Source organism: Protopterus annectens, chromosome 2.part2 (assembly GCF_019279795.1).
Source record: "Protopterus annectens isolate FY-2018-M chromosome 2.part2, PAN1.0, whole genome shotgun sequence".
NCBI lineage: Eukaryota > Metazoa > Chordata > Ceratodontiformes > Protopteridae > Protopterus > Protopterus annectens.
Genome location: NC_056730.1, coordinates 453,543,040 through 453,566,838, shown reverse-complemented (window position 1 = coordinate 453,566,838; position 23,799 = coordinate 453,543,040). Strand labels below are relative to the sequence as shown.

General features: G+C 42.7%; 1 protein-coding gene across 1 annotated transcript in view; it reads right to left on the bottom strand.

The window, feature by feature from the left end:
* HEXB (hexosaminidase subunit beta) overlaps positions 1–23,410 on the bottom strand; it is a 783,731-nt gene extending 760,321 nt beyond the window's left edge. Inside the window, exon 1 of the mRNA XM_044064438.1 lies at positions 23,023–23,410. Within this exon, the coding sequence (XP_043920373.1) occupies positions 23,023–23,303 (281 nt within the window). The 5' untranslated portion in view covers positions 23,304–23,410. The remainder of the gene's footprint in view (positions 1–23,022) is intronic.
* Positions 23,411–23,799: the final 389 nt, after the last annotated feature.

The following is a 23,799-nucleotide window of genomic DNA, read 5'->3' as shown; positions in this document are numbered from 1 at the left end:
TGTCCAGCATGTGTGCCCCCAACCGAGGTCTGAAGCGCCTGTTGTGATGGTCTGGCTTGGTTGAGTGCTGTGGAAGGGCAGTCCCTTGTTTGTTTGACAGGCCTGAGCCCACCATTGGAATTCTTGCTTCAGGCATGGAATTATTGGAATTTGGGTTTCTAGGCTGTGCTTGTGCTGAGACCATAAATTCCTTAGGTACCACTGTAACTTTCTCATATGTAGTCTGGCATGTGGAATCAATATTATGCAGGATGCCATGTAACCGAGAGCTTGCAGGACTTTTCTTGCTGTTAGCTGGTTCTGCTTTGTTAATGCCATGAAGTAGAAAGGGAGTTGCTCCTGTTTTTCTACTGTCAGGAATGCCATTTGTTTTGCTGTGTCCAGATCTGCACCCAAGAAGGTTATCCTTTGGGATGGTATCAGCCTTCACTTTTTTATATTGACTGTGTATCCCAGGGCTTGTAGTAGATGAATGACCCTTTGCAAATCTTTTGTTAATTTGTTTTTGTTGTCCGCTTGTAACAGGCAGTCGTCCAGGTAAGGGTAAATTTGAATTCCCTGAAGCCTGCAATGAGCAATTACTGATGCCAGGCATTTCGTGAATACTCTGGGCGCAGTAGATAAGCCAAAGGGCAATGCTGAGAATTGATAATGCTCTGATCCTGCAAGAAATCTGAGGTATCTTCTGCAATTTGGTCGTATGGGGACGTGCAGGTATGCCTCCTTGAGATCTAGAGTTACCAGCCAAGACTCCTTGCCCAGCATGGGAAGAAGCTGCTGTAGGGTCAGCATTTTGAATTTTGGAACAATGAGGTATGCAGACAGGTCGAGAATAGGCCTCCATTGTTTTTCTTTTCTTGGTACCAGGAAAAGTCTGGAGTAAAATCCTTGCCCTTGTTCCATAAATGGTACCCTTTCTACAGCTCTCATCCTTAGTAAGTGAGTTATTTGTTCTAGAGCTTCTGTCTTCTGATTTGGAGGTAGGTTTGGCATTCCTCTCTTCCTTGGTAGAGTATGGAAGTGAAACCTGTAACCTTGGTCTATTGTCTGTAAAATCCATTTGTCTCCCGTGATGTAATGCCAGTTTACTGAAAATAAGGCTAGCTTTCCGCCTAAGGGTGCCTCTAGTTGTTCCCTGGTAGGCGGTGCCAGAGCCAAGTCACTGTGATTGTCCTGTGGAAGTGGTGGTGGTGGCTGGATCTGTGGCTGTACCTCGCTGGTTGTTAGCCTGCCACTGACGTCCCCTGTAGGCACCTCTGGATTGACCCCTGCCTCTTGAGAGTCTATTCCTGCCTCTCGGAGCTCTGGAGGTGTCTGGAAAGGACCAATTCTTGGAAGGCCAGTTCCTGCTAAACCTTGGAGGCTGGACCTGCAAGAAATCCTTGACTGTGTGGACAGATTTTGCTTTCTCTTCCACCTTCTTCAGCACCTGCTGTGCAGGGGAGCCAAACAAATTGAGCTTATCCATGGGAGCATCTAGGAGCTTTGATTTAACATGGTCTGGTAAGGACTGTTCTTTTAACCATGCATGTCTTCTGATCACTGTGCCAGTCATGGCTGATCTAAAGGAAGCCTCCGGTGCATCATAGCCGCATTTTAAGGAATGATTACTGACCTGCTGAATGTTATGTACCATTTCATGTACAGATTTTTTGTCTAATGGTTCATCCGAGGACAGTTTTTTAGTTAACTGGTCTAACATAAATTCCTGATACTGAATCATGTGGAATTGACAGTTCAAGGCCCTAGCTGAAAGAGTAGCAGAAGTGTAAACTTTTACCCCATCTCTAAGGCCCTAGATTCCCTTTCAGAGGGGAGGGGGTTTTTGGTAGAGGTAGCTGCTACAGCCTTGGGTCCCTGGGAGATAGTTTTGGGATCTGCAAAAGGGGCCTTATACAAATGATAATGTGTGTCCGGAACCCTGTAGTACCTATCGGGCTTAGCAGGGGCCGGAGGAAGAGAATCAGGAGCAGTACAAGCATCATCCACAACAGTAAGTACTGGAGGAATGGCTAAAGGCCTATGCTGTGGCAAATACAAAAAGGTTCCAAGCCTTTTCCTAGAGTCTGAAAAATCCTGGCCCTGCCATTGAAATTGTTCCCTCATAGCATGCAAGGTTTCCCCAAAAGAAAATTCCTCAGGCGGACAGGCAGAAGGAATGGACTCTTCTGCATCAGAGTCCTCATAAGGAGAAAAAGGGGCCTCTGGAGGGTCTGAATTATCTGATTCATCAGAGGAGCCATCTGAAGAAACTGGCTCAGGGGGCTCTACTCTAGTCCTCTTCTCTGGAGGTGGGTGAGAGGCCCTGTCTGGATGTGGTTGGGATCCCCGGATCAAAGAAATGAGATCCTCTGCTAGACTAAACATTTGAGAACTAGAACTGGGCCTGTGAGAGGGGGTCTTAGCAGGCACAGTTTTGGTAGTTTTTGCTGCTTTAGCCCTGGCAAAGGCCTTAATCGACATGGATGCAGGAAGCCTAGCAGCTCCACGTGCAGGGGTAGAAATATCCAAAGGGATAGTATCTGATAAATCCTGTGAACCTGCAGGAGCAGGTGGGATTTCAGTAGCAGATTCAGCCAAGCTGGATGAGGCCTCGGTAAGTGGCAAGCTTTTGGCCGAAGGAAGAACCGTGGACTCGGTTTCAGCCGAAACCAAGACACTTGCGGTTGGCTTAACCGCGGTTTCGGCCGAAACCACGGACCGCGAGTGTCGGTCCTTTTCCTTGCGTTTTTTAGAAATTTGCGTAGTCAGAGTATCCGACGGCATAATGTAAGCAAAAGCGGAGCCGAAAAACTCTTCAGCAAATTCAGACCGACGTCTAAGCGTTCGTCGGTTGAAAGAAGCACAGGCTAGACAAGCTGCTACGTCGTGGTCTGGGCCTAAGCAAGGTAAGCAGTAAGAGTGGAAATCTTTGAGGTATTTGTTTCCCACAATTTAAACAGTTATTCACTTTTTCTGACATCGGCTGAGGCAAGAAAGAGTCCCCAACGGGGTACTTAGCTTTTTAGAAGTCTTCGGTACTTGTAGTAGTAATCTCTGGTTCTGACCGACCGGCACTTGCGAACAGCTTCTGCTTCGGGCGCCACGCGGCAAGAAAGACTGGGGAAAATGGCGTCGGCTGATGCCTTTATACCCGAAGAACTGCCGCTATGACGTCGGGTGAAGTGCGACACCAGCCAAGGCCAGACCCAGACTTTGGAATCCGGCCGACCGAAGGGCTGCCTGACGACAGGACAACCCATTTGTAAGGACTGCAGATGCATCCTTGAAGGACATCAGGATTCAGAGACAACACAATACAACTGATCAAACTTTATAAACCATGATATACTACTTAATCCTAAGAGACAAGTAGTGGAAAATGTTAGTGCACCCATTCTGGGACAAAGGGAAGGGTTTCTCTGTGACTGGCACTCACGCAGTGATGGGAATAGTGCTGCAACTACATGGCAGATTGTCAGCAAATCTTGTGAACAGGGGGTGCCGGAGGTAACGGACCCTAAATGTGGTGAAGAGTGCGACTAACAGCAACACCCAGGTTAGGGCACAACAAAGATCCCTGGAATGGAAGCCAGCATGCATGACGATGCTACAGGTTGCTCTACTTCACATTTCCACTTCCAAACCCACTAATGACTATGGTGTAATAACATCAAGGTCAGAGCAGCTCCGTGGAAAAGATTTCAGTAAGTACGGCATACAGGTTCAAGTTGCATCAAACCACCCGATGGGAGACTTTGCAAAGGTTTTAACAGTTCGCCCCTAGAAAACAGACAGGGTCATGTAAGAGTCAGGAGCACACTCTGCAGGCCAAGTTAATCTATAAGGCTAGACTTTGATGCCAGCCAGCTAGCTGCTCAGCTTAGAAGAAATGGACTCCAGCACATACATTAGCCTTTCCTCTCAGAGGAAAACTTTAGAACAATAGATGCTGGAAGAGATTCCTCTCGGAAGGAATATTCCTTCCACAAATAAACCTCACTTGGCTATAATTTCTTTTCACATTTTTCTTCCAGTAAGCATGCTTCCTTTGCTTTTCCACACACTTATAACCTTGTAGATCATTCAGCAACATAAATAGGTTCTAACAGAATCTAATAGTGGACATGACCTAACAGACATCATATGCCCAAACCTAGAAATAGTCTGTGGGCAAAATATTTAGAACACTGTACAGATTAGCTCAAATTCATAAAAGTGAACTGTGATAATGATATGTTACATAGAGGCCATCAACCCAGTACATACAGCATACTCAAGTAGTAAGTGCCAGATACAGAAAACTGCCTCATCACGCCAAAAGAATTTGCTGAACAAGTGGTCACAAGCAAAATATACGGTATTCAGTGACACGTATAGGTAGCATGGAATACCATGAGGCAGGGAAGGACAATGTTAATCATCACTTGATACAGTAATGAGCAACATTTAAAAGGAGTGGCTTGGGGTATACAAATTAGACAGACCAAGATGGCAGAGTGATTAGGAAACAAAAGCCATGCATCAGGGCTGCGCCTGCTGTATTACTGAACTTCACATTCATGCTAAGGGAATGGCAACTAACATTAGGGGTTGCAGCAGCAAGAGAATCTTATTAGAACTTCTGTACACAGTCTCGTCTGGGGGCAATTAATCATCTGACTTGTATTTAATGTTTTACGGACTGACACCAGCATGTAGTTAGGGACATCATGTAAGAAATTGTGGATGTGTCAGCCTTGTATATAGAGTACATATCCCAATAGATACCCAGGTATGCATGGCTTTAAGAACACTAGCTACAGGACCTTTAAGTGACCTACAAGCAACAGTGGGGGTTATCCCAAGCATCTGCCTCAAGAATAAATCAATCTGTTTAAATACCCTGATACAACATGTGGGGAAGAATATACTACAGAGTGGAAAGATAACCAGTCACAAATTACATGATATAAATCAGTTTCCCCCGAGGTACTGAGAATAAATACACACTGAAACAAAGGACCCACCTTGTGAACCAAGGATCAGAAATCCACAAAATGAAACAGATCAGGGTACAATCATAAACTAAGTACACTGAGCATGTGTTTGGGCTCAAAAAGGCATGCTTTAACAGTCTGGATTCATCTGCAGAAGCCCTGCAGCATGTCCCTACCACATGTACAAAAATTAAGTGTGTGCAATATTACATATTTAGTAGGCAGTTACAGCAAGGTGGGCACTTACAGGGGCAGCAGTTCCCAGCACACCAGGCAGTGCAGGCTGAGCCAGATGAGATGGTGAAGGAGACAGCAGCAGGGAAAGATCACGCCAGATGGAGACAGCAGCTTGCACGTGGCTTCAGAACATAGACCACAGTAAAGCAGATACAAGCAAAACCAACAGACTGTGCTTACTCATGCATAGACCGGCCACAATGTGTTTCAGACATGGACAACCTAATGTACAAAGGGTAAGGCACAATCACATGCACAGGTGGGGAAGATGTGTGAATGTCTTTCACTGGGAAACATGCAAGTGCTGAGCATTACTAAAGTAAAACATTCTACTGTGTCTATGAGCTTTCAGAATGCGTACGTGTGTGCAACGTAAAAGGCTTTGGGAAGAGCTACTGTCAGAGTGTGTGTGTGTGTGTGTGTGTGTGTGTGTGTGTGTGTGTGTGTGTGTCTCAGTATGAACATGTATGCTGAGATACAGCCTCATCAGTAGTTGCAGCACTGTGGCTTGATGTACTAGACAGGTACAGGGCATTCATTATATGGGTCTGAGCATCTGTACATGCACCCAGCCAAAGAACCAGCTCTATGAGGAGATGCACTGGTTGCACCACGAACCTGGCTACATGTTGGCATTCCAGACATTTGCTATGAGCTGTGCCACTGCCATGACTGTTGCAATCAAGTGGACATCCTCTCCTGACTGAAGACACCTTCACAACAGATGTAGCCATGAAGTGTTAGCACTGTACATAAAACTAATCTAGGTCATCCATGCCTGTGATGGCTACCACCTGTGGAGGTAGTGGTGGAAAGGTCAAAAAATGGAGACTGAATGGCCAATAGTGGACTTGGTACATGCAAGTCTGTTCTATGCCATTTCTCGGAATATTCCCTTTTCTCTAAAGGAAGTATGATCTCAGCGTTGGTATATACAAGCTTGGGGTGTGTGCACTGGAGGGCTTGCCCCCTCTGCAAAAAGCTGTTTAAAGGAGAACGATTTTCAAAAATTGATCTCCTTTTGTGTTAGTCTTTTTTTTTGGCTTAATAGTCACTCAGCACTTGCGTTTGGACACTTCAATAGGGAGCCAGCCCTCCACATATGCTGGATTGCAGCCACTGAGACAGCAACCTCTGGTGGAGAGAAGTAACCATGTCTCCTAGTAGCTCCATTACACACCCCCCCCCATGTGTACCCATGGACAGTTCCTGACAGGAGTCCACTAAAAGGTACCACACTTTCCTGACTGCTAGTGTTCCTAGTATCGTGTCCTCCCTTACAGTTGTGTCGCCTGGGTGTCTGCAGGCACAGGTTATGTCCATGGTCTGTTTAAGGGATGCAGTGCTCACATTCCCCATGTCCAGCACACAAACTGTACTCCAGGACTGTCAGCTCATCCCCACCATCAGATGTTGCAGATAACCCCCAACATCAGGCAGTGGCACTTCTTAAACTGTTGCTGCAGGATAAAGAATCACATGTGAATACACTAAAGCATAACATCATATGCAAGTACAACCCAGCACCAAAAGTACACAAGAAACTTAGGTGTGGCAATAGAAGCTTTAAAAAAAAAATGAAACTGCATACTTCGTGCAGACGGCAGTGCAAGGGGAATTCCTGATCTTTCTGTACACCACAAATCAGACAGCTTAATAAACTGAAAACAGACTAAGGAGTCAAGCGGACAAACTTCCACAGAAAGAGGTAAATATACCTGGAGTATCTCCAAAATATACTCTTGTTGGCCACTCAGCCTTTGCCCCAATATCGAGCACCACACTGTAGGACGATGTGGAGTTGTCACTACTTCTGAGAGGGGGCAGAAACTCTTCCATGAAAGATAGCCTAAATGTCCACCTGGTACAGGAATGCAACTGGATAGGTGCTGGACCAGCATTTTGTTCAACGGAATGGGTAAATTCAGTGATCTTGTGGTATACCATTTAATAAGTATGGCTCTGGCCACACCCACATTAAATGTCCAGTACCAGATCTTTCCAGGCATCGCCCAGTATGGACAGTTGGCAGCATCCAGACCAAAGAGCCACTGGCTATAGAGCATGAGAGCTAAGAGTCTCACCTTATTTTCCACACTGGAGAACTCTGATTTACAAATGTCTGCAGTGTTTTTTGTCCTTTTTAGCACAGACCTGCAGGTATGGAAAACAGTGGTAACATTTTTCGTGCATGACCCTAGAAACTGTTTATTCCACCAGTACTGCCCCAGACATACAGCATGCTATTTGTGTTTGTAAGTCATATTTCTACCCGTATTCTTTATGTCAGCCACACGTTTACTAAGCAAAATGGCCACCATACGACAAACGTTATAACACTGCAAGAGGACAACTGTTTACCACAGTTGTATATATATGCAATTTATAAATCAGGCAAAGGTTTTCATTCAAAGTGATATCACAAGACCAGCCAGAATGTGTTGTATGTGCTGATGGGTGTCGCTCTCATTATGCTTAACAATCCTTCAGCACAACTGCCTTACCCTTGCAGTACTCAATACACTTTTACAAAACCTTTACAAGTATTGGCCAAATTATTTCAGTATGGAGATGAATACAAAAGCAGTCACACTTAAAATGAAATTTTTAAATAACTCACACTGTAAAAGCAGAACTTTGGTTTGCCTAAACAATTTCTCAAGTTTTACTTCTGCAAAACGATGGCTTTTAGAAATTTCCCTTGCATTTGAATATTGAGCAAATTTGGAGATCTGGGCACAATGATTATGCTAATTAAGGCTCAACTCATTGCTTCTGAATCTCTCAAACAACTTGTTAAACACTACGCTCAATTCTACTCAGTGGAGTGCACTGACCAAGTATCTGTGGGACTGTAACACCTGCTTTCTTAACAGCATCTAAAGGGATACAGAACTGCACTTGATATCTTTAAGCACAATTATGAGCCACTGAGATAGTAATGTTTTAATCTGGTCCACCATCTGTCAGACAAATGAGATGCCCATTGTTACATAAAAGACAGCACATGCAAGAAAGGGTGCGGGCATGATGTGTCATTTTAATCCTGGTGAATTTTGGGCATTTAAACGCATCTGTCATCTCATTTCTTTGACTTCTACTTCAGTTTCTATATCCCCTCCCCTTCCATCTATACAAACTATCTATAATAAAGAAAATAAAAAATGTATTAATTTAAGAAGTTTTACTATGAGTAAACAGAGCATAAATTTATTTTCTTTCCTAATTGCTCTTTGATGTTCAGCTATTCTATCTCTTAGCCACCGGTTGGTTTTGCCAACGTAAAATGCTTCGCACGATACACAGGTTGCCACTTACACTAACTTTGACGTATTGCAATTGCATTAAGGGCATGCACTGGTTGCTCCATAAGTGCTCATCACATACGGCCCAATGTTTACATATCTGCAATATCTGCAGGTTCCCACATTTTGCCATCATAGAAGTATTTTTCATTCTATTATCGTTTGTATCCAACCATTCTTTTAAATTTTCCCCCTTTTATATAGGTTACCCTTGGTTTAGCTCCTATTAAAGCTTTTGCTTCACCGTCAAGACAGGTAACCCACTTTTCCGTCAACATTGTAACCAACCCAGGTGTCATCAAGTTATAACAAAACCATTACATCTGTTTTTCTTTCATTTGAGTTTATTAATAATTCTTTTATATCCATTTTATTCCTAAGAAAAGGTGCAAAGTTTGTTTCTTTTATGACTTTGTTCCTCATTTTTAGTAACAGTTTCTAAAAACATTCCTATAAGTTTGAACAATTCTTTCCCAAATTCAGTATCATCACTCGCTAGTCGTGAAGCCCTCACCATCTGTCCTTTTACTATGCTCTTAAACTGGTGATGGGGAGGACAACTAGTAAAGTGTAATAGAGAATTGGAATCATTTTCTTTTCTATACAAGTTACTATTTAACACGTTGTTCTTACTTAACGTAATGTACAAATAATTAATCTCAGTCTCATGGTATGTATATGTAAACCTTAGGAATGGCATTGTAGTTGAGATAATTAATGAATTCACTAATCTCATCAACCTTTCCTTCCCAAAGCACCAAGATATCGTCCAAAAATCTGTTATAAATCCTTATGTCCTTCATATGTTTAGATTGAAATACTAAAAGGTTCTCCCACTCTAGAAGCACTAAATTTGCAAAAATGGGAGCACATCTTGCCCCCATTGCTATTCCTGATTTTTGGTGAAAAATCTCCCATTCAAACCTTAGAAAATTATTTTTTAATATCAAATCCATGAAGTCCAGCAACGGATTTATTTTGTTTTTATCTAATGTTTTACTTTCAACAGACTCCCATGGAACATGTTCATCCCTTCTAGGAGGAATAACTGTAAATAAATGGACGACATCAATTGTCAAAAAAACACACTTTGTTCACATTTCCCTATATTTCTCATTCTCTCCAAACAGTGCCAGGAATCTCTTAACACATGTCCTGCATCACCCAACACACCTTTAACATTACTGTCAACATCATGGATTTGATATTAAAAAATAATTTGGTTCATACTAGGCTATCTGCCCTGAGGCAATTATAAGCCTAGCCCGATTCTGTATGGCTTACGCCACCCCTGGATTTGAGTATACTGTGCCCTTTTTAAGGTTTAGTTTACTGTGCCTCTAATAGTGACACGGGAGTAATCCCTGAGACAAACCTACGATCCCCCATCCACCTATCGAGATTCTTCTTGAAGAGATTCAGTGAGGTGCTCTGCCTCACATGAACTGGAATTCTATTCCAGAGCGAAGGTAGCCTCTGGGTTATGAACCTGTCCCTCCAGCAAGTTCTATTTATTTCTGTGCCGAGGTTCAAGTCCCTCGAGCGTGTGGCTCTAAGGGATTTAGATTTACTGAGGTGGAGCATGTCCATTAATTCTGGATTTGACATAGCTTTGTACATCAGGCATAGATTGCCTCGAAGTAGGCGGTATGCAACTGAGTAGAGCTGGAGTTTTTTTTTAACAGAGCAGCATATGGCATCTGTTTGAGACCCTTGATCCTCTTGGTGAGATACTTTTGGGGTCTTTCTAATTGCTGCAGGTGTCGGGTAAGGTACATCCCAAAAGGGGCATTGTATTCTATGATGGGCCTGATGAGGGATGAATAAAGGGGCACAATTACCTCTCGATCTACATGTGAAACCCTTCGTGATGAGGTGGGCTATGTAGAAGGTCTTTCTAACCACTTTGGCAATGTGGTTTTCAAAGGAGAGATTGCTATCAACTTGGGTCCCCAGGTCCCCAATAACTTTCTCTGTACTTAATGGGTTTCTGCCTATGTGGTAATTTGTGGGCACATTGCTTTTGCCAAAGGGTATGGGGCGCTGGCACCAGTTATCTGTCTGAGACCTTTTTGAAGGATGTTTGTGTCAGCTGGAGAGTTGATTATGGCGCCCAGTTTGCAGTAGTCTGCGAACTTGGTGAGCCATAGTCCTCCCACGTTTGCCTGTACCTCGGAAACGTATATACCGAACAAGAGAGGTCCCAGGACAGAACCCTGTGGGACGCCACTTGTGACTGGTTTCGAGTCTGACATGGCTCTAGCAACTCTCACTCTGTGGGTTCTGTCTTTGAGCCAGTTTGCGACCCATCTTGTGACATAGGGGTTTATATTTAAGCTGGATAGCTAATCTATGATGCCCGAGTGGGGTATTGTGTCAAATGCCTTTGCAAGGTCCAGATAGGCTGTGTGGATTACCCTTCCCTTCATCTATGGCTTTGGTGACTGTTTCGAAGAAGTCAACCAGGTTCAAAAGGCAGGATCTGCCCTTGACAAAGCTGAACTGGGTAGGATCTAGTGTCTGTAGATCCCCAATGTCTTTGTTTATGAGCTCCATGATGATCCTCTCCATAGCCTTGCAGACTAAGCTAGTCAGGCTTATGGGGCGATAGTTTCTAGGGTCCGTAGAGGCTCCACCTTTGTGGAGTGGGACCACTGTTGCTGTATGCCACTCTGTGGGCACATATCCTGTAGTGAGGCTGAGATTGTATAGCTGTTTTATTTGAGGGATTAGTTCCTCTTGGAGTTCATGTAGGGCGCCATCTGGTCCCATGGAAGCAGTGTTTTTTTGCTTTTTAGAGGGCAGCCTTCACCTGAGCATCAGAGATGTTTGGGAGGCAGCCCTCTGCTGGGATAGATGCTTGCTCTTTTGGGGTGGAGAAGTTTGCACTGAACCTGTCTGCCAGGATATTGGCGATGTCTGTGGGTTCAATGTATTTTTTGTTTAGAATCAACTCAGAACAAGTCTGGGAGTTGCATCCCAGGTTTCTAACAACTGAAAAAAGCCTTATGATTGTCTTTGGTGTCCTGTGCAATTTTTCTCTCGAAGCTGGCCTTGGAGGATTTTATGAGGGATCGTAATTTTTTGCTAGTACTGATCAGAGATGCCTTCCCTATTAGGGATTTTGCTCTATCATGTAGCAGCTTCCTCCTCCTGTTGTACAGTTTACTTATGGCAGGGGTCCACCAGACTGGACGCCTGCCTTTGGATGATTGGGTCTTGGTTTTGTTTGGGATAGCATGATCCATGCATTTGTGGAGATGTCCGTAGAATGCGTTTATATAGGATTCTGCAGTTTGGGCCGTAGTTTCCACTGGCCCTGGGGCCTTGAAGGATTCCACTTCAGTTTTGAGAAGTTTTTCACTGTGGTTTTCTGGGCTGGGGGTGGGGTCGGGATGTGGACATCCAGTGAAATTAATTTATGGTCTGATCTTACCAATGAGGGATATACTTCTGGTGTGGAGCATAGAGTCCCCATGTTGGTAATGATCAGGTCTAGTATGTTTTCCCCTCTTGTGGGAGTGGTGACTAGTTGTTCCATAGCATTTGAGTTTATAATTTCCAGGAACCTTTGGGCTAAGGTGCCGGGGCTTGAGTAGTGTGCTCCCAGTCAATGTTTGGGTAGTTGAAGTCGCCCAATATAATGGTGTTCGGAGAGATCTTCATGTTCTCCAATGTTTTCAGGAAAGCCGAGTGGGATTCCTGACTTTGAGAGGGTGGTCTGTAGGATGCTATAAACTGTAAAGCAGTCTTGCCCACTGTTAGTTGCACATGGATGGTCTCCGATACTTCGTGCAATGCCACGAGCCTGGAGGTGTGGATATCCTTGATAAATATGGAAACTCCCCCTCCTTTTGTGGTTCGGTCTGGGTTTTGGGGCCGAAAAGCATGGATATGAGGTATAGCCTGGTAGTGCCGGAGTGCTCTCTGGAGCCTTGAACCAGGTTTCTGTCACTGCACAGATATCGATGTTCTCCATACTGAGGAGAGCTTCGAGTGTGTGCATCTTGAGGTTAAGACTTCTGGCGTTTAGCAGCATTACCCTTAGTTTCTTGTTCCTTGTGCTGTCTATGGGGGTGTGTTTGACTTTTGAGCCTTGCCTAAAAAAGGCACTATGGGGGTGGCAAGAGCCTTTGCCAATATCTGAAAGCCCAGTGGTGACAGGTGCAAGCCGTCCCTAGCGAAGCAACGTGGCTTGTCGAGCATGTCATCCCAGGCTGACAGGATCCCCTTTGAATAACACCACAATTTTAGCCAATTGTTAAAATCTATCATTTTGTCTTTGTACTGTGGCATCATTCTAGGTGAGGGTAAGATGCTGCTCAAGGTCAGGGTCATACCAGCCTGCGCTACATGATTAGAGAGCTCCTCTATGTCTCTTTTCATGTAGTCCAGAGAGGTACGTCTCAGGTCATTCACACCAGCATGTACAATGACTGAGTCATATTTGTATTTGCTTTGGAGTGACCCGAGTGCTTGCGTTATGTGGCGGATCCTAGCACCCGACAGGCAGCTCACTGTGACCTTCTCTTTATTCAGCCTGGTGAGTGGGACGTCAGTGTCTGACAATAGAGTCACCTATTACATGAGTATCAGGTGTGTTATTCAGCCTTAAGGGCTGTGGCTGCTTTGCACACTGACTTTGTGGGCTATGTGTTGTGCGTGTTTTGTTTTGAGGTAGCGTTTGCTTGGATGTCTGCTTTGGAGGTCTCTGTTGCTTAGGTAGATTTTTATTTAGAGCCTCCGAGTATGTTTTTGTGTATTTATGTGTTTGGTTCGCTGATGTGGTGGGACTATGTGATACTGGAATTGTGTTGTGTGAGGTTACCTTCTCCTCCTGACTGGTTACACCAGTTTTGAGATGAGAGAGCTCAGCCTCCAGTTTGGCTAAATAGTTGCATCTCTCACATATATTTGAACCTGTTTGGAGGAGGAGAGGGTTGTCCGTGTACATGAGACAGTTGTAACATTGCCTCAAACTTCCCAGATTCACCAGCTGGACTGGAGAGGAAACCATTGACTGACCTTTGGACATGCTAGAGTAATATAGGGAAACTGAATTTAAGACGGACCAATAGGGGACAGGGTAATCGTAGAGAGTATAAGAGTAAGTGGTGCTTATGGTTTAATAGTGCTAACTTGTAGGATTACTTAATTGGACCAGTGAAGGGCCTTAGAATAAGAATATGGTGTTTAAATTGAGAGATAGAGCAGTTCTAAAGGGAAAAAGTGAAGAGCAGACTTTGTGGAGCCAGGAATAGTTTAAACCCAATTAGGTGGTGCTGCCCGCTGTTGCGCTATGCACAAAAACACGCAAAACTGCGCAAAAGAGGAAGATGAAGGAGTTTTGGAATTGACCCAAAATGGCCAATAAAACTACAGTTTCAAGTCAGTAACTACTCCCACAGGGGCAGGCAGGCTGCTCAATGTTTTTCACTGCCACTGATCAACAGATTCTAAGGTTTGAAGGGGAGATTTTTTGCCAAAAATCAGGAATAGCAATGGGAGCAAGATGTGCTCCCATTTTTTGCAAATTTAGTGCTCCTAGAGTGGGAGAACTTTTTGGTATTTCAATCTAAATATATAAGGACATAAGGATTTACAACAGACTTTTTGGACTATATCTTAGTGTTTTGGGAAGGAAGGGTTGATGAAATTAGTGAATTCATTAATTATCTCAACAACGCCATTCCTGAGGTTTACATATACTTACCACTAGACTGAGATTAATTATTTGTACATTACGTTGAGTAACAACAACGTGTTAAATAGTAACTTATATAGAAAAGAAAATTATTCCAATTCTCTATTACACTTTACTAGTTGTCATCCCCATCACCAGTTTAAGAGCATAGTAAAAAGGACAGATGGTGAGGGCTTCATGACTAGCGAGTGATGACACTGAATTTGGGAAAGAATTGTTCAAACTTATAGGAATGTTTTTAGAAAGGGGATACCCACTAAAACTGTTACTAAAAGTGAGGAAAGAAATAACAAACTTTGCACCTATTCTTAGGAATAAAATGGATATAAAAGAATCAACTCGAATGAAAGAAAAACAGATATAACTTAAAACCATTACAACCTGATGACACCTGGGTTGGTTAGAGTGTTGACAGAAAAATGGGTTACCTGTCTTGACGGTGAAACAAAAGCTTTAATAGGAGCTAAATTGAGGGTAACATTTAAAAGGGGGAAAATTTTAAAAGAATGGTTGGATACAAACGATAACCGATACAAACGATAACAGAATGAAAAATACTTCTATGATGGCAAAATGTGGAACCTGCAAATATTGCAGGTATATAAACGATGGGCCATATGTGATGATATGCACCTATGGAGCAACCATTGCATGCCCAGGAAAATGCAACTGCAATACGTCAAAGTTAGTGTAAGTGGCAACCTGCGTATCGTGCAAAGCATTTTACATTGGCAAAACCAACCGGAGGCTAAGAGATAGAATAGCTGAACATCAAAGAGCAATTAGAAAGAAAATAAATTTAATGCTCTGTTGACTCATAGTAAAAAATGTATTAAGAAGTTTATTTTCTTCATTATAGATAGAGTTTGTATAGATGGAAGGGGAGAGGATATAGATAATGAAGTAGAAGTCAAAGAAACGAGATGGCAAATGCGTTTAAATGCCAAAAATTTATCAGGGTTGAATGAGAACATTTCCCTTAAACCATTGTCAAAGCAAAGGGCAAATGTAATAAAATAGATTTTTTATGGTGAATTTTTAAGGTACGCATACAATATATTTATATAACTTTTTAAAAACTATTATAACCATCATAATGTATACGATTTTATATACAAATGTTGGTAAATGGTGTTAAAATGCTTAAATTATGAGGAAATTATATAATTATTAGTGAGTAGTGATTGGATGCTGCTTTTTAAACAGTATGGATTTGATACCAAAATGACTGATGCCATATGAATTTAGCGAAAGCACTTGGGTCTTTTTGGTGGTGTATAAAAAATCTACGTGGTTGGATTTTTATTATTTTATATTTTTAATCAGTTTTGGTGCTTTTTACACCATTTGATTTATTCTGATGATGTGCCATTTTCTTTGCTTCTTGGTGAGACATTGCTGGAGGATAGGATACTGCTTCTTTTAGAGCACAAAGGTGGTGTGTGGAAGAGACTAATCTTTCTCCACTTCCTCCATAAAGATTACAGACATGTTCTTGCAGGAGGGCTATCAAGGACCTTGGTACAAGACTGAATCCAGAAAAGTTTGGCCCAGGCCATCACCCATGCCACTGGCATCCCACACGCAGGGAACAGTATTATCAGCATTACATTGACACTTGTTGTAAACATCCCGACCTCCTATGCTGATGAGAGGAGGAGGTTACACAGACTGCCACCTACGTACTGGAAGTATAACTTGTTAACCTACTCATACAACCTGCCAGTGCATGCCATCCACAGATCTTACATACTGTTTTCCTCTCCATACTCCCTGAAGTGGGTCTATATTAAAAGACCGAAGAGATGTTTCATCGGACACCTCTTGGTTGACACAGTGCGAATGCACTGAAGCACAAATGCTCAAAACAGCGATTTCTTTCCCTGGGAAAGAAATCGCTAGGACAAACGCACAAAACTTTCAAACATAATGTGGGGGCTGTGCCCTCCACATCCCCCCAAATAAATATACCAACTCCGAGATCGCACTACAGTGAGGAAAGGGGGCAAACATGGGGATGGCCAAGCGATTTCTCTCTCAGGGAAAGAAATAACTGTTTTGAGCATTTGCGCTTTAGTGCTGTGCGTGTCAACCAAGAGGTGTTCGATAAAACACCTCTTCGGTCTTTTAATATAGACCCCCTGAAGCGATGGTTGAAAATATAAAAATACCTAGCTGCATTGAAGGAGAGTGGCAGATGAGTATACTTACTTCAATCTATACAGATAGAACAACCCATTTGGGTAGTTTAGATAGCATTTCATGCAGTACAGATGTTACACTAACTCTGAAATATAGAAGTCATAACAGATGTAGCAGCAGAGTTATAACTGTTGAATGATATTACAGTCTGTGCGCATGCATGTTTTCATGTAGTTGGAGAAGTAGTTTAAGACGTTAAAAGCTTTGCTTTTACACCCAACTATTCCTGTGGGTTCAAGCTCCCCTTCTCTACTGTGATATAATTTCCAATTTAAAGGTGTCCACTTAATTACAGTACCAAAAAAAGCAAAAGAAATGTTTGAGGTATTTTTCATTGTAGAAGGTTGGTTCAGACTGTCGCCATTATACTTAGTCTGATTATATTGTTAGACTATAACCTTCACTCAATGTAGATGCTCAACATATTAACGATATGCCTTGTAGATCCAAGTTAAACATTCAATTGTGCACCATTACTGGCCATTTCTTTTATACTACCTGTGACGGTAATGTCTCTAGTACACATTTGCCTCACACATCCTATGACTGCAATTTGGACAACCGACTTTGGTTAGGCTTTCCAAGTAGCACAACACATTAAGACTTTGCCTTTCAGAATGCAGGTGACAATGGCTGTGGGTTTAATCCCACTCTCAGTTGTGTCTGTTAACAGACTTGGTTAATTAAGAAGTGTGTGTTGCTATTCCTCCAAGTGCACCTTTAACACTATCATATTAATCTGCTTTACTTCTCTTGTATCCGTTTCCCCCATTACATAGATAAATTAGGTTTATTAAATTTATCTCCATTTATTTTACTATTATATGCAGAAGCATCTAAACCTGCACCCATTACTCAAGAATGGCCTGTAGGCCTCTCACAGGTGGAAGAAGCAACATGACCTCCAGAAAGACCCACAACATCTGTGTTCCAGCCAGCATCACTGTCACATCTTCTGCCCTACCTGCACCACCCAAGACAAGTAACTCTACAAAAGGATGCTGGTACTATTTTTCCTGGCAGCAACAGTGCCAGTGAAGTGACAGCTTTGTCACTCATCGGCAGCTAGCAGACAAAGTGGGGGAGATAAACACAAGGTTATATGTCCTTATCAGCCACATGGAAAACCTCTTCAGTAGCTCATGAGTTATGGCCATGTACAGCACTGGCTATGCCATCTGAGGAATGACCCAGTGGTATGGGTATCCAGGGTGGGGAGCAAGCTCACATTGGGTTTCAACTGGTATGGACAGCAGCTGTGGAAACCCATGCTATCACCCATCTTGGTGTTCCCCCACCTTTTGTGTCTATGCCTAACCCAGTTTGTTGTACAATGCACCTCTTACCATTGTCTTTCCTCTGTTTGTCTACCTTCACCAGCGTCTTCCCCATCCTACACCGTCAGCATCTTCCATGTCAATCGTATCTATGTTTGTCTTTATGCCCCTCTTACCTACCCTAACTCTCCTCCCTCTTACTTCCCATACTACCTTCCTCACTTTTCTTCATCTGTGCCCCTCCTACCTACCCTAACTTCCCGCCTTTCTCTTACTTCCCATACTACCTTCCTCACTTTTCTTCACTCACACATCTATTAAATAAAAATATCACATGACCACCCCCAAACATTTCTCTCTTTCCCCACCTCCATCTAGCGCATACTCTAATGCTTTAACTTGCTTTTTTGTCTCTGCTTTTCTCTACTTTGTGTCATCCCACTTTCAACCTTGAACTTGGTCAAAAAAAAAAAATAGTAGATCAGCACATAAAGGGCCATAAAGCTTAAGGCTGCCACATCTTCTACTTTCCACTGCTGTGAGCACAGTATTGTTCAGATCAGAGGCATAAGCACAACCAATGAGCACTGCTGTTGGTTGTATTTCACTACATACTCACCATGCTACTGCTACCTGTTCTCCACAGTCTCTGCTGTGGCTGCAAGGAGTGATATTTAATGAGCTGTTCTTCACTCACACTTGCTTATATGGATTTGTTTTTGAATGAGCAAGTGTCTGTCTAGGAGATCCAAAAGTGCATCTTTGCTATAGGTTGTAAAAACAACTAATATCACACTCAGGTGCTTTTTTGGACTCTATAACCCATAGACAGCACAACCTCACTTAACCCATTGGACCTTCCAGTCCTGTGTATGACAGCCACAGTACAGCAGAAAGCAACAGTGCAACATGGCTGAAGTGTACATCAGCTGATAAAAAAAAAGCTTTCCCTGGTCCTTTCAAATGTCATGATTATTGACAAAATAAGCAGCCTTCCCCAAATGCATGTGCTAGCACACAACTATACTGCAGTGCTGGCTACTTACCAGATTTCACCCTGTTGGAATGCATGTCTTAAAATTAGAGGAGCTGGATGCAACATGTCCAACTTTAATGAATGCATCACATCTTAAAACAGGATGGACAGACAAACTGTCCCAACTGCTGTGTTCTGCATGACAAAGGTATGGGACAGGCTATGAATAAGTTGTCTGCAGATGAAAACCCTACAGCACATTACAAATCAAACGCAAGGCAGAATACTTTACCCTACAGCACATTACAAATCAAATGCAAGGCAGAATACTTTGCAGACTTTTGGTATCTTTAACAGCAGAGACAAGCTGTAGGTACAGAATGACCATAACAAACAGATACAAGCATATACCATGACTAGGAGACTACTAGGAACAGCAGAACCCCAAATTTCACTGCTCAAGTGTCCAGATGTCACAACTCTACAGACACAGCAATGGTTGTGATATGCGCTAGTGTTGGCATAGGCAGCTAGAGGTCTGTAAAGAATGACACGTCCTTTAAATATCAAACTGATTTATACAAGATACTTATTCAAATGCCATACATTTCTAATCAGTTTGATGTTACAAATGTATTTGCACAAATGCTTAGTATGGCATTTAAAAATCAAAATGTGTTTGTTGATTACATTTTTTACAATAGCAACTTTACAGTCGATCCGGCTGGATAGAGAAAGAATATACATGTGAGACTGTTTGTATATAGGTTAGCAAATGGCACTGGAAGAGAAGCAGTTGATCTCAGTCCAGTTAAGTTTTGGAAAACCCTTGAAATTAAATTAGCTGTTACGCCATCAACACAGCATCCTACTGTGCTGAATGCAACTGGGGTCAGTAGGTCTGAGAGAGACCACTGTTTAGCATCTGTAAAGAAAAGAAAGTACTGTAATTGCTCCATGGCTCCAGGGCACGGCCATAAACATTTAGAGGTGTATTGTAAAAATCTGTGCTAAATTCCTGTCTCGGCTTCAAAGCGGGATACTGTGAGAACCTAGAGTCAGGTGACCACATGAAGTCATTCTGCCAGCCATCTTAGAAACTGTTTTAGATATTACAGTAGGAAATCTCTCAGCACAGAGTATTCTGTCTTAGGCCTGACACCAAGAAGGACCATTCACCACATCATCTGCCTTGTTCTTTTATGTAGGGAATAGTAATTCTCCTAGATTCAGTCAGGAAAATATAGTGAAGCTTCGTTAAGAATGATATTGTTTGTCTGTGTCTATCAATTTTGTTTTCAATATTTCCTGCAATTTGAACTCTGGTTTACCGTAAATACATTCAGTGGTTCATGCTATTTATTAAATATAATTTAAAACTTTTTATTATGGCTAGTCCTTTTAGAAAGTACTTAAACCTTTAGTGATTATATTTATTTAGTGACACTGTCTGGGCCACTCCAGAAGGCCTAGCTGTATTGGTCAACTACTATCATTTGTATTAGTATTACATACTATAATTGGAAATTTAAGGACCCTACAGTAACCGATTGTGGAGTGTCTGGTGGCAGCAATAACTACCTTATACTCTGGGCAGAAGAGGATACGGCAGGTAAATTGGAGCCAGCCTTTCCCAGGTGTGTACGTGTGAAAATGCAAATGTGTGTGTGTGTGTGTGTGTGTGTGTGTCTGTCAGCTACTTGGGGCAGGAACACAAAGCACTAGGTTCACAGATAGAGAAACCCAGACCCCAGACTGTGTGCGTTCCCTGTGTGCTCTTAAGGGAAAATGTGCTTGATGCAGAGAAGTTTGCCTCTGGAAATACTGAGTGTATCCATTTGTATTACAAGTGAATGTCCATCCAATGTCAGTGGCGAGGATTCAGGCTCCTTGATTACTGGCCCAATGAGGAGTCATCACAGGTCTATATATACACACACACACACACACACACACACACACACACACACACACACACACACACACACACACGACTCAATTAGCAAAGAGGGGCGGCCGCGGCGGTGCAGTGGTTAGCATTGCCACCTCACAGCAAGAGATTCTCCAGTTCGATCCTCGGCTGGGGTGCCTTCTGTGTGGAGTCTGCATGTCCTCCCTGTGGTTGTGTGGGTTTCCTCCGGGTGCTCCGGTTTCCTCCCACATCCCAAAGACATGCTGTAGGTGGATTGGACACTCTAAATTGGCCCTAGGTGTGAGTGCGTGCATGTGTGTGCCTTCTGTGGAAGGTTGGGCACTGGGCTGGCAACTAGACACTGTAAAACTCCACTGCCAATCATGAGCAGACAGGTGATTCACTGTGGCAACCCCTAACCGGGAAAAGCCGGAAAAAAAAAAAAAAAGCAATAATTTTAGAGCAAACCTAAAATAATCCAACTGCGACCACCAAAAAATTTTTTTTTGCAGAAAGGGAAAGCCCCACATAACTCATGCTAGTTATATACATCAACTCAGATCGCAGAATACAAGGGTAATGGCAAATTCCCAGCCTCTGCTATAATGCAGTCTCATATGGAAAGAAGCCGGCAGGCTGAAAAACAAGTGAAAGAGCATTCACTCATCTATTGGGACTAAATTTCTTATATATCGCATACACACACTTAATGGTGTTTTTATCTAAAAATAAAGGGTACACGAGATGATGGGTCTTCATGACCCACATCCTTCACTTCAACGCTATGACTAGGCACCTGTCTCCATGATGCAGAGAAATAAAACCCTGACTAAATCCGTGCCATTTAGTCAGGAGGCTGCTTATACTAAGCATACATGCAACTCCTGAGGCAGCTATAGCAGAGCTCAGAGGCTACTCCGGGGGTAGGGGTAAAACAGTTTGCAGAATCTTCAAAATGGCCAACTGCCTAAAACCCATCTCTGGAGAGAGCAAGGGGGCTATGTGCAGAATGAAGAACTGGTGATCCAATCCTGATGGTCAAAAAAGGCACAATTAACTTGGCACCCTTGAAATCCTTTCAGGCTTTAAAACTTCTACTATACCTCCCATTTTAAAGCATTATGCCTTCTCTTCTCTCCACATGGAGTCTGTCTTAAGGACACAAGGATTCAACAAAATAAAATGAAGGCCGCAGGGCCATTTCTACAGGGCTCCCTGAAACATAAGGATTGTACTTAAAAGAAGGAAGGTGCGCAGGTGTGCTAAAGATCGGACATTGTGATAAGCATATAACCCATACCTTACAAGATTCATGCTGTCCACTGAACTGGAATAGAACCCACAGCTCTAACCTCCTGAGTGGCATCCAGACAGAATATCATGAAGAACGGACACTCAAAGGTAAACAGACCTCAAGATCACATCCTGCTTATAGTACACAGTGAAGCCCATATCACAGCTGCAGCGGTATCAACTGAAAAAACTTTTGAATTTGATATCAATACTTATAATTGGAAACCCACTCATAATACCCAAAATGTTATCCCCAAGTTATTATCAACATAAAAAGATGTCCCTGATTTCTGTTTCCCCCGTTTCTGAGTCGGTACTTCTAAAGACACGGAGAAGGTGAAACAGGCACTACAGCTCTCAACTTCCTAACACAAGGATCAGAGACAAAACCCAAGGGAGCAAAGACCAAAACTTAGGTACATATTTTAAATTTCGTTCTTATGCATTTTCTGACAGATATGAATTGTGAAACTCATTCTTTATCTTTAGTTGTGACTGCAACAGTCAAAAAAAATCACAAACGTTATGAGGAGCATCCCAAAATTTTTGTGGCAAAAATCAGATACATTTTGTAGAATAAAAGGACAGATACATATGACATATGGTTCCTTTTCTACAGTTCAGTATCTTGGATAACACTTTGGTTAGGTGTGATAGATTTTCAGAAGGGCTGTCCAACACACTGAGGCTTTATCTTGCACCTCTCAGGTTAAGGTTGTTCCTTCCTAGTGGGGAATCAGACTTGGCTGTTCGGTAACAAATGCTTAATAACAGTCTCAAACTTATAAGCGTCAGATTAAGTGCCAGTTTCACATATTTAGCCATTGCAGTTTGATGTAATTGTTTTATTCTCACTGAAATACTCAATGTAGACACTTTAGATATGACATGTGGAAACAGTCCAAAAAGGTACACCGTTTGATCTTTCGTTGAAGAAGTGCTGCACTTTACTTGCAATACTTCCTGATTGCACAAGTAACCAAGAACACATACACACGGTTTAGTGTGTATGACTAAGTCTAAAAACTGTCTTGTTTATTAAAAAAAAAAAAAAACGTACCAAACAAAGCCAATACTTAAATTGCACTTCCTGTTTTTATATACTGTAAAGTGTAGCTGTATTAATTTTAACCTAGAATACTTCACTCGCCGCCCTACCTGCGAAAAGCTTCCAGTAGGATGAAGCAATCAGCGCCGGCTGAGGACCCCGGCCCATGGACGATTTTAAAGTCAAAGGGGCTAAGGGAGAACACGGTCGGAGCGAAGTGCACAGACTGCGGAACTGGCCACAGGGAACCATACGGAGACTCGTCGTCGTGGACCGGTGGCAGCTGCTCTCTGTCATCCTCTCTACTATAGCTTTCGCTCAGAACCAATGACGAAGTAAAAAGAAGAAAGACAACGGCCTGAAAAGTGCCGAGAAGTTGGAACCCCATCATTGTCTCCAATACTATCGTTTTGCTGCTCACACCGCTATCAGATGACTACCGGCTAGGCTTGGCTCATCATGCCTACTTAAATTCAGCCAAACCCGTGAAGGCAGACACGTTCCTTCACGTGATATTTGTGGTTGTACTGGCAACGCCTTCCTGCATCCTCCTCGTGACTGAGCAGCAGACCTGTCAGGTGTCCCCGATTTTCGGGGACTTCGCTGGTTCTGAGTCGTTATTTAGCTCTGATCTGACTTACGTAAATAAAAGTGACCGAGAAAAAAATGGTAATATATTAAAATTAGCAAGTAATTGCATTCATTACACGCACAGACATTTTTAATTAAGAAAATGCATGTTAATGTGCTTTTATTTTTAGCGAGTTTCTAAGTCGGTTGTACTAGTATTTTACCAAGTGCCCCCTATTTAGGGCTTTTATTCCAGAAGCGTCCCTAATTCTGGTGCTGACTGGTTAACCATGTGGACGGTACCTGTAGACTAGAGG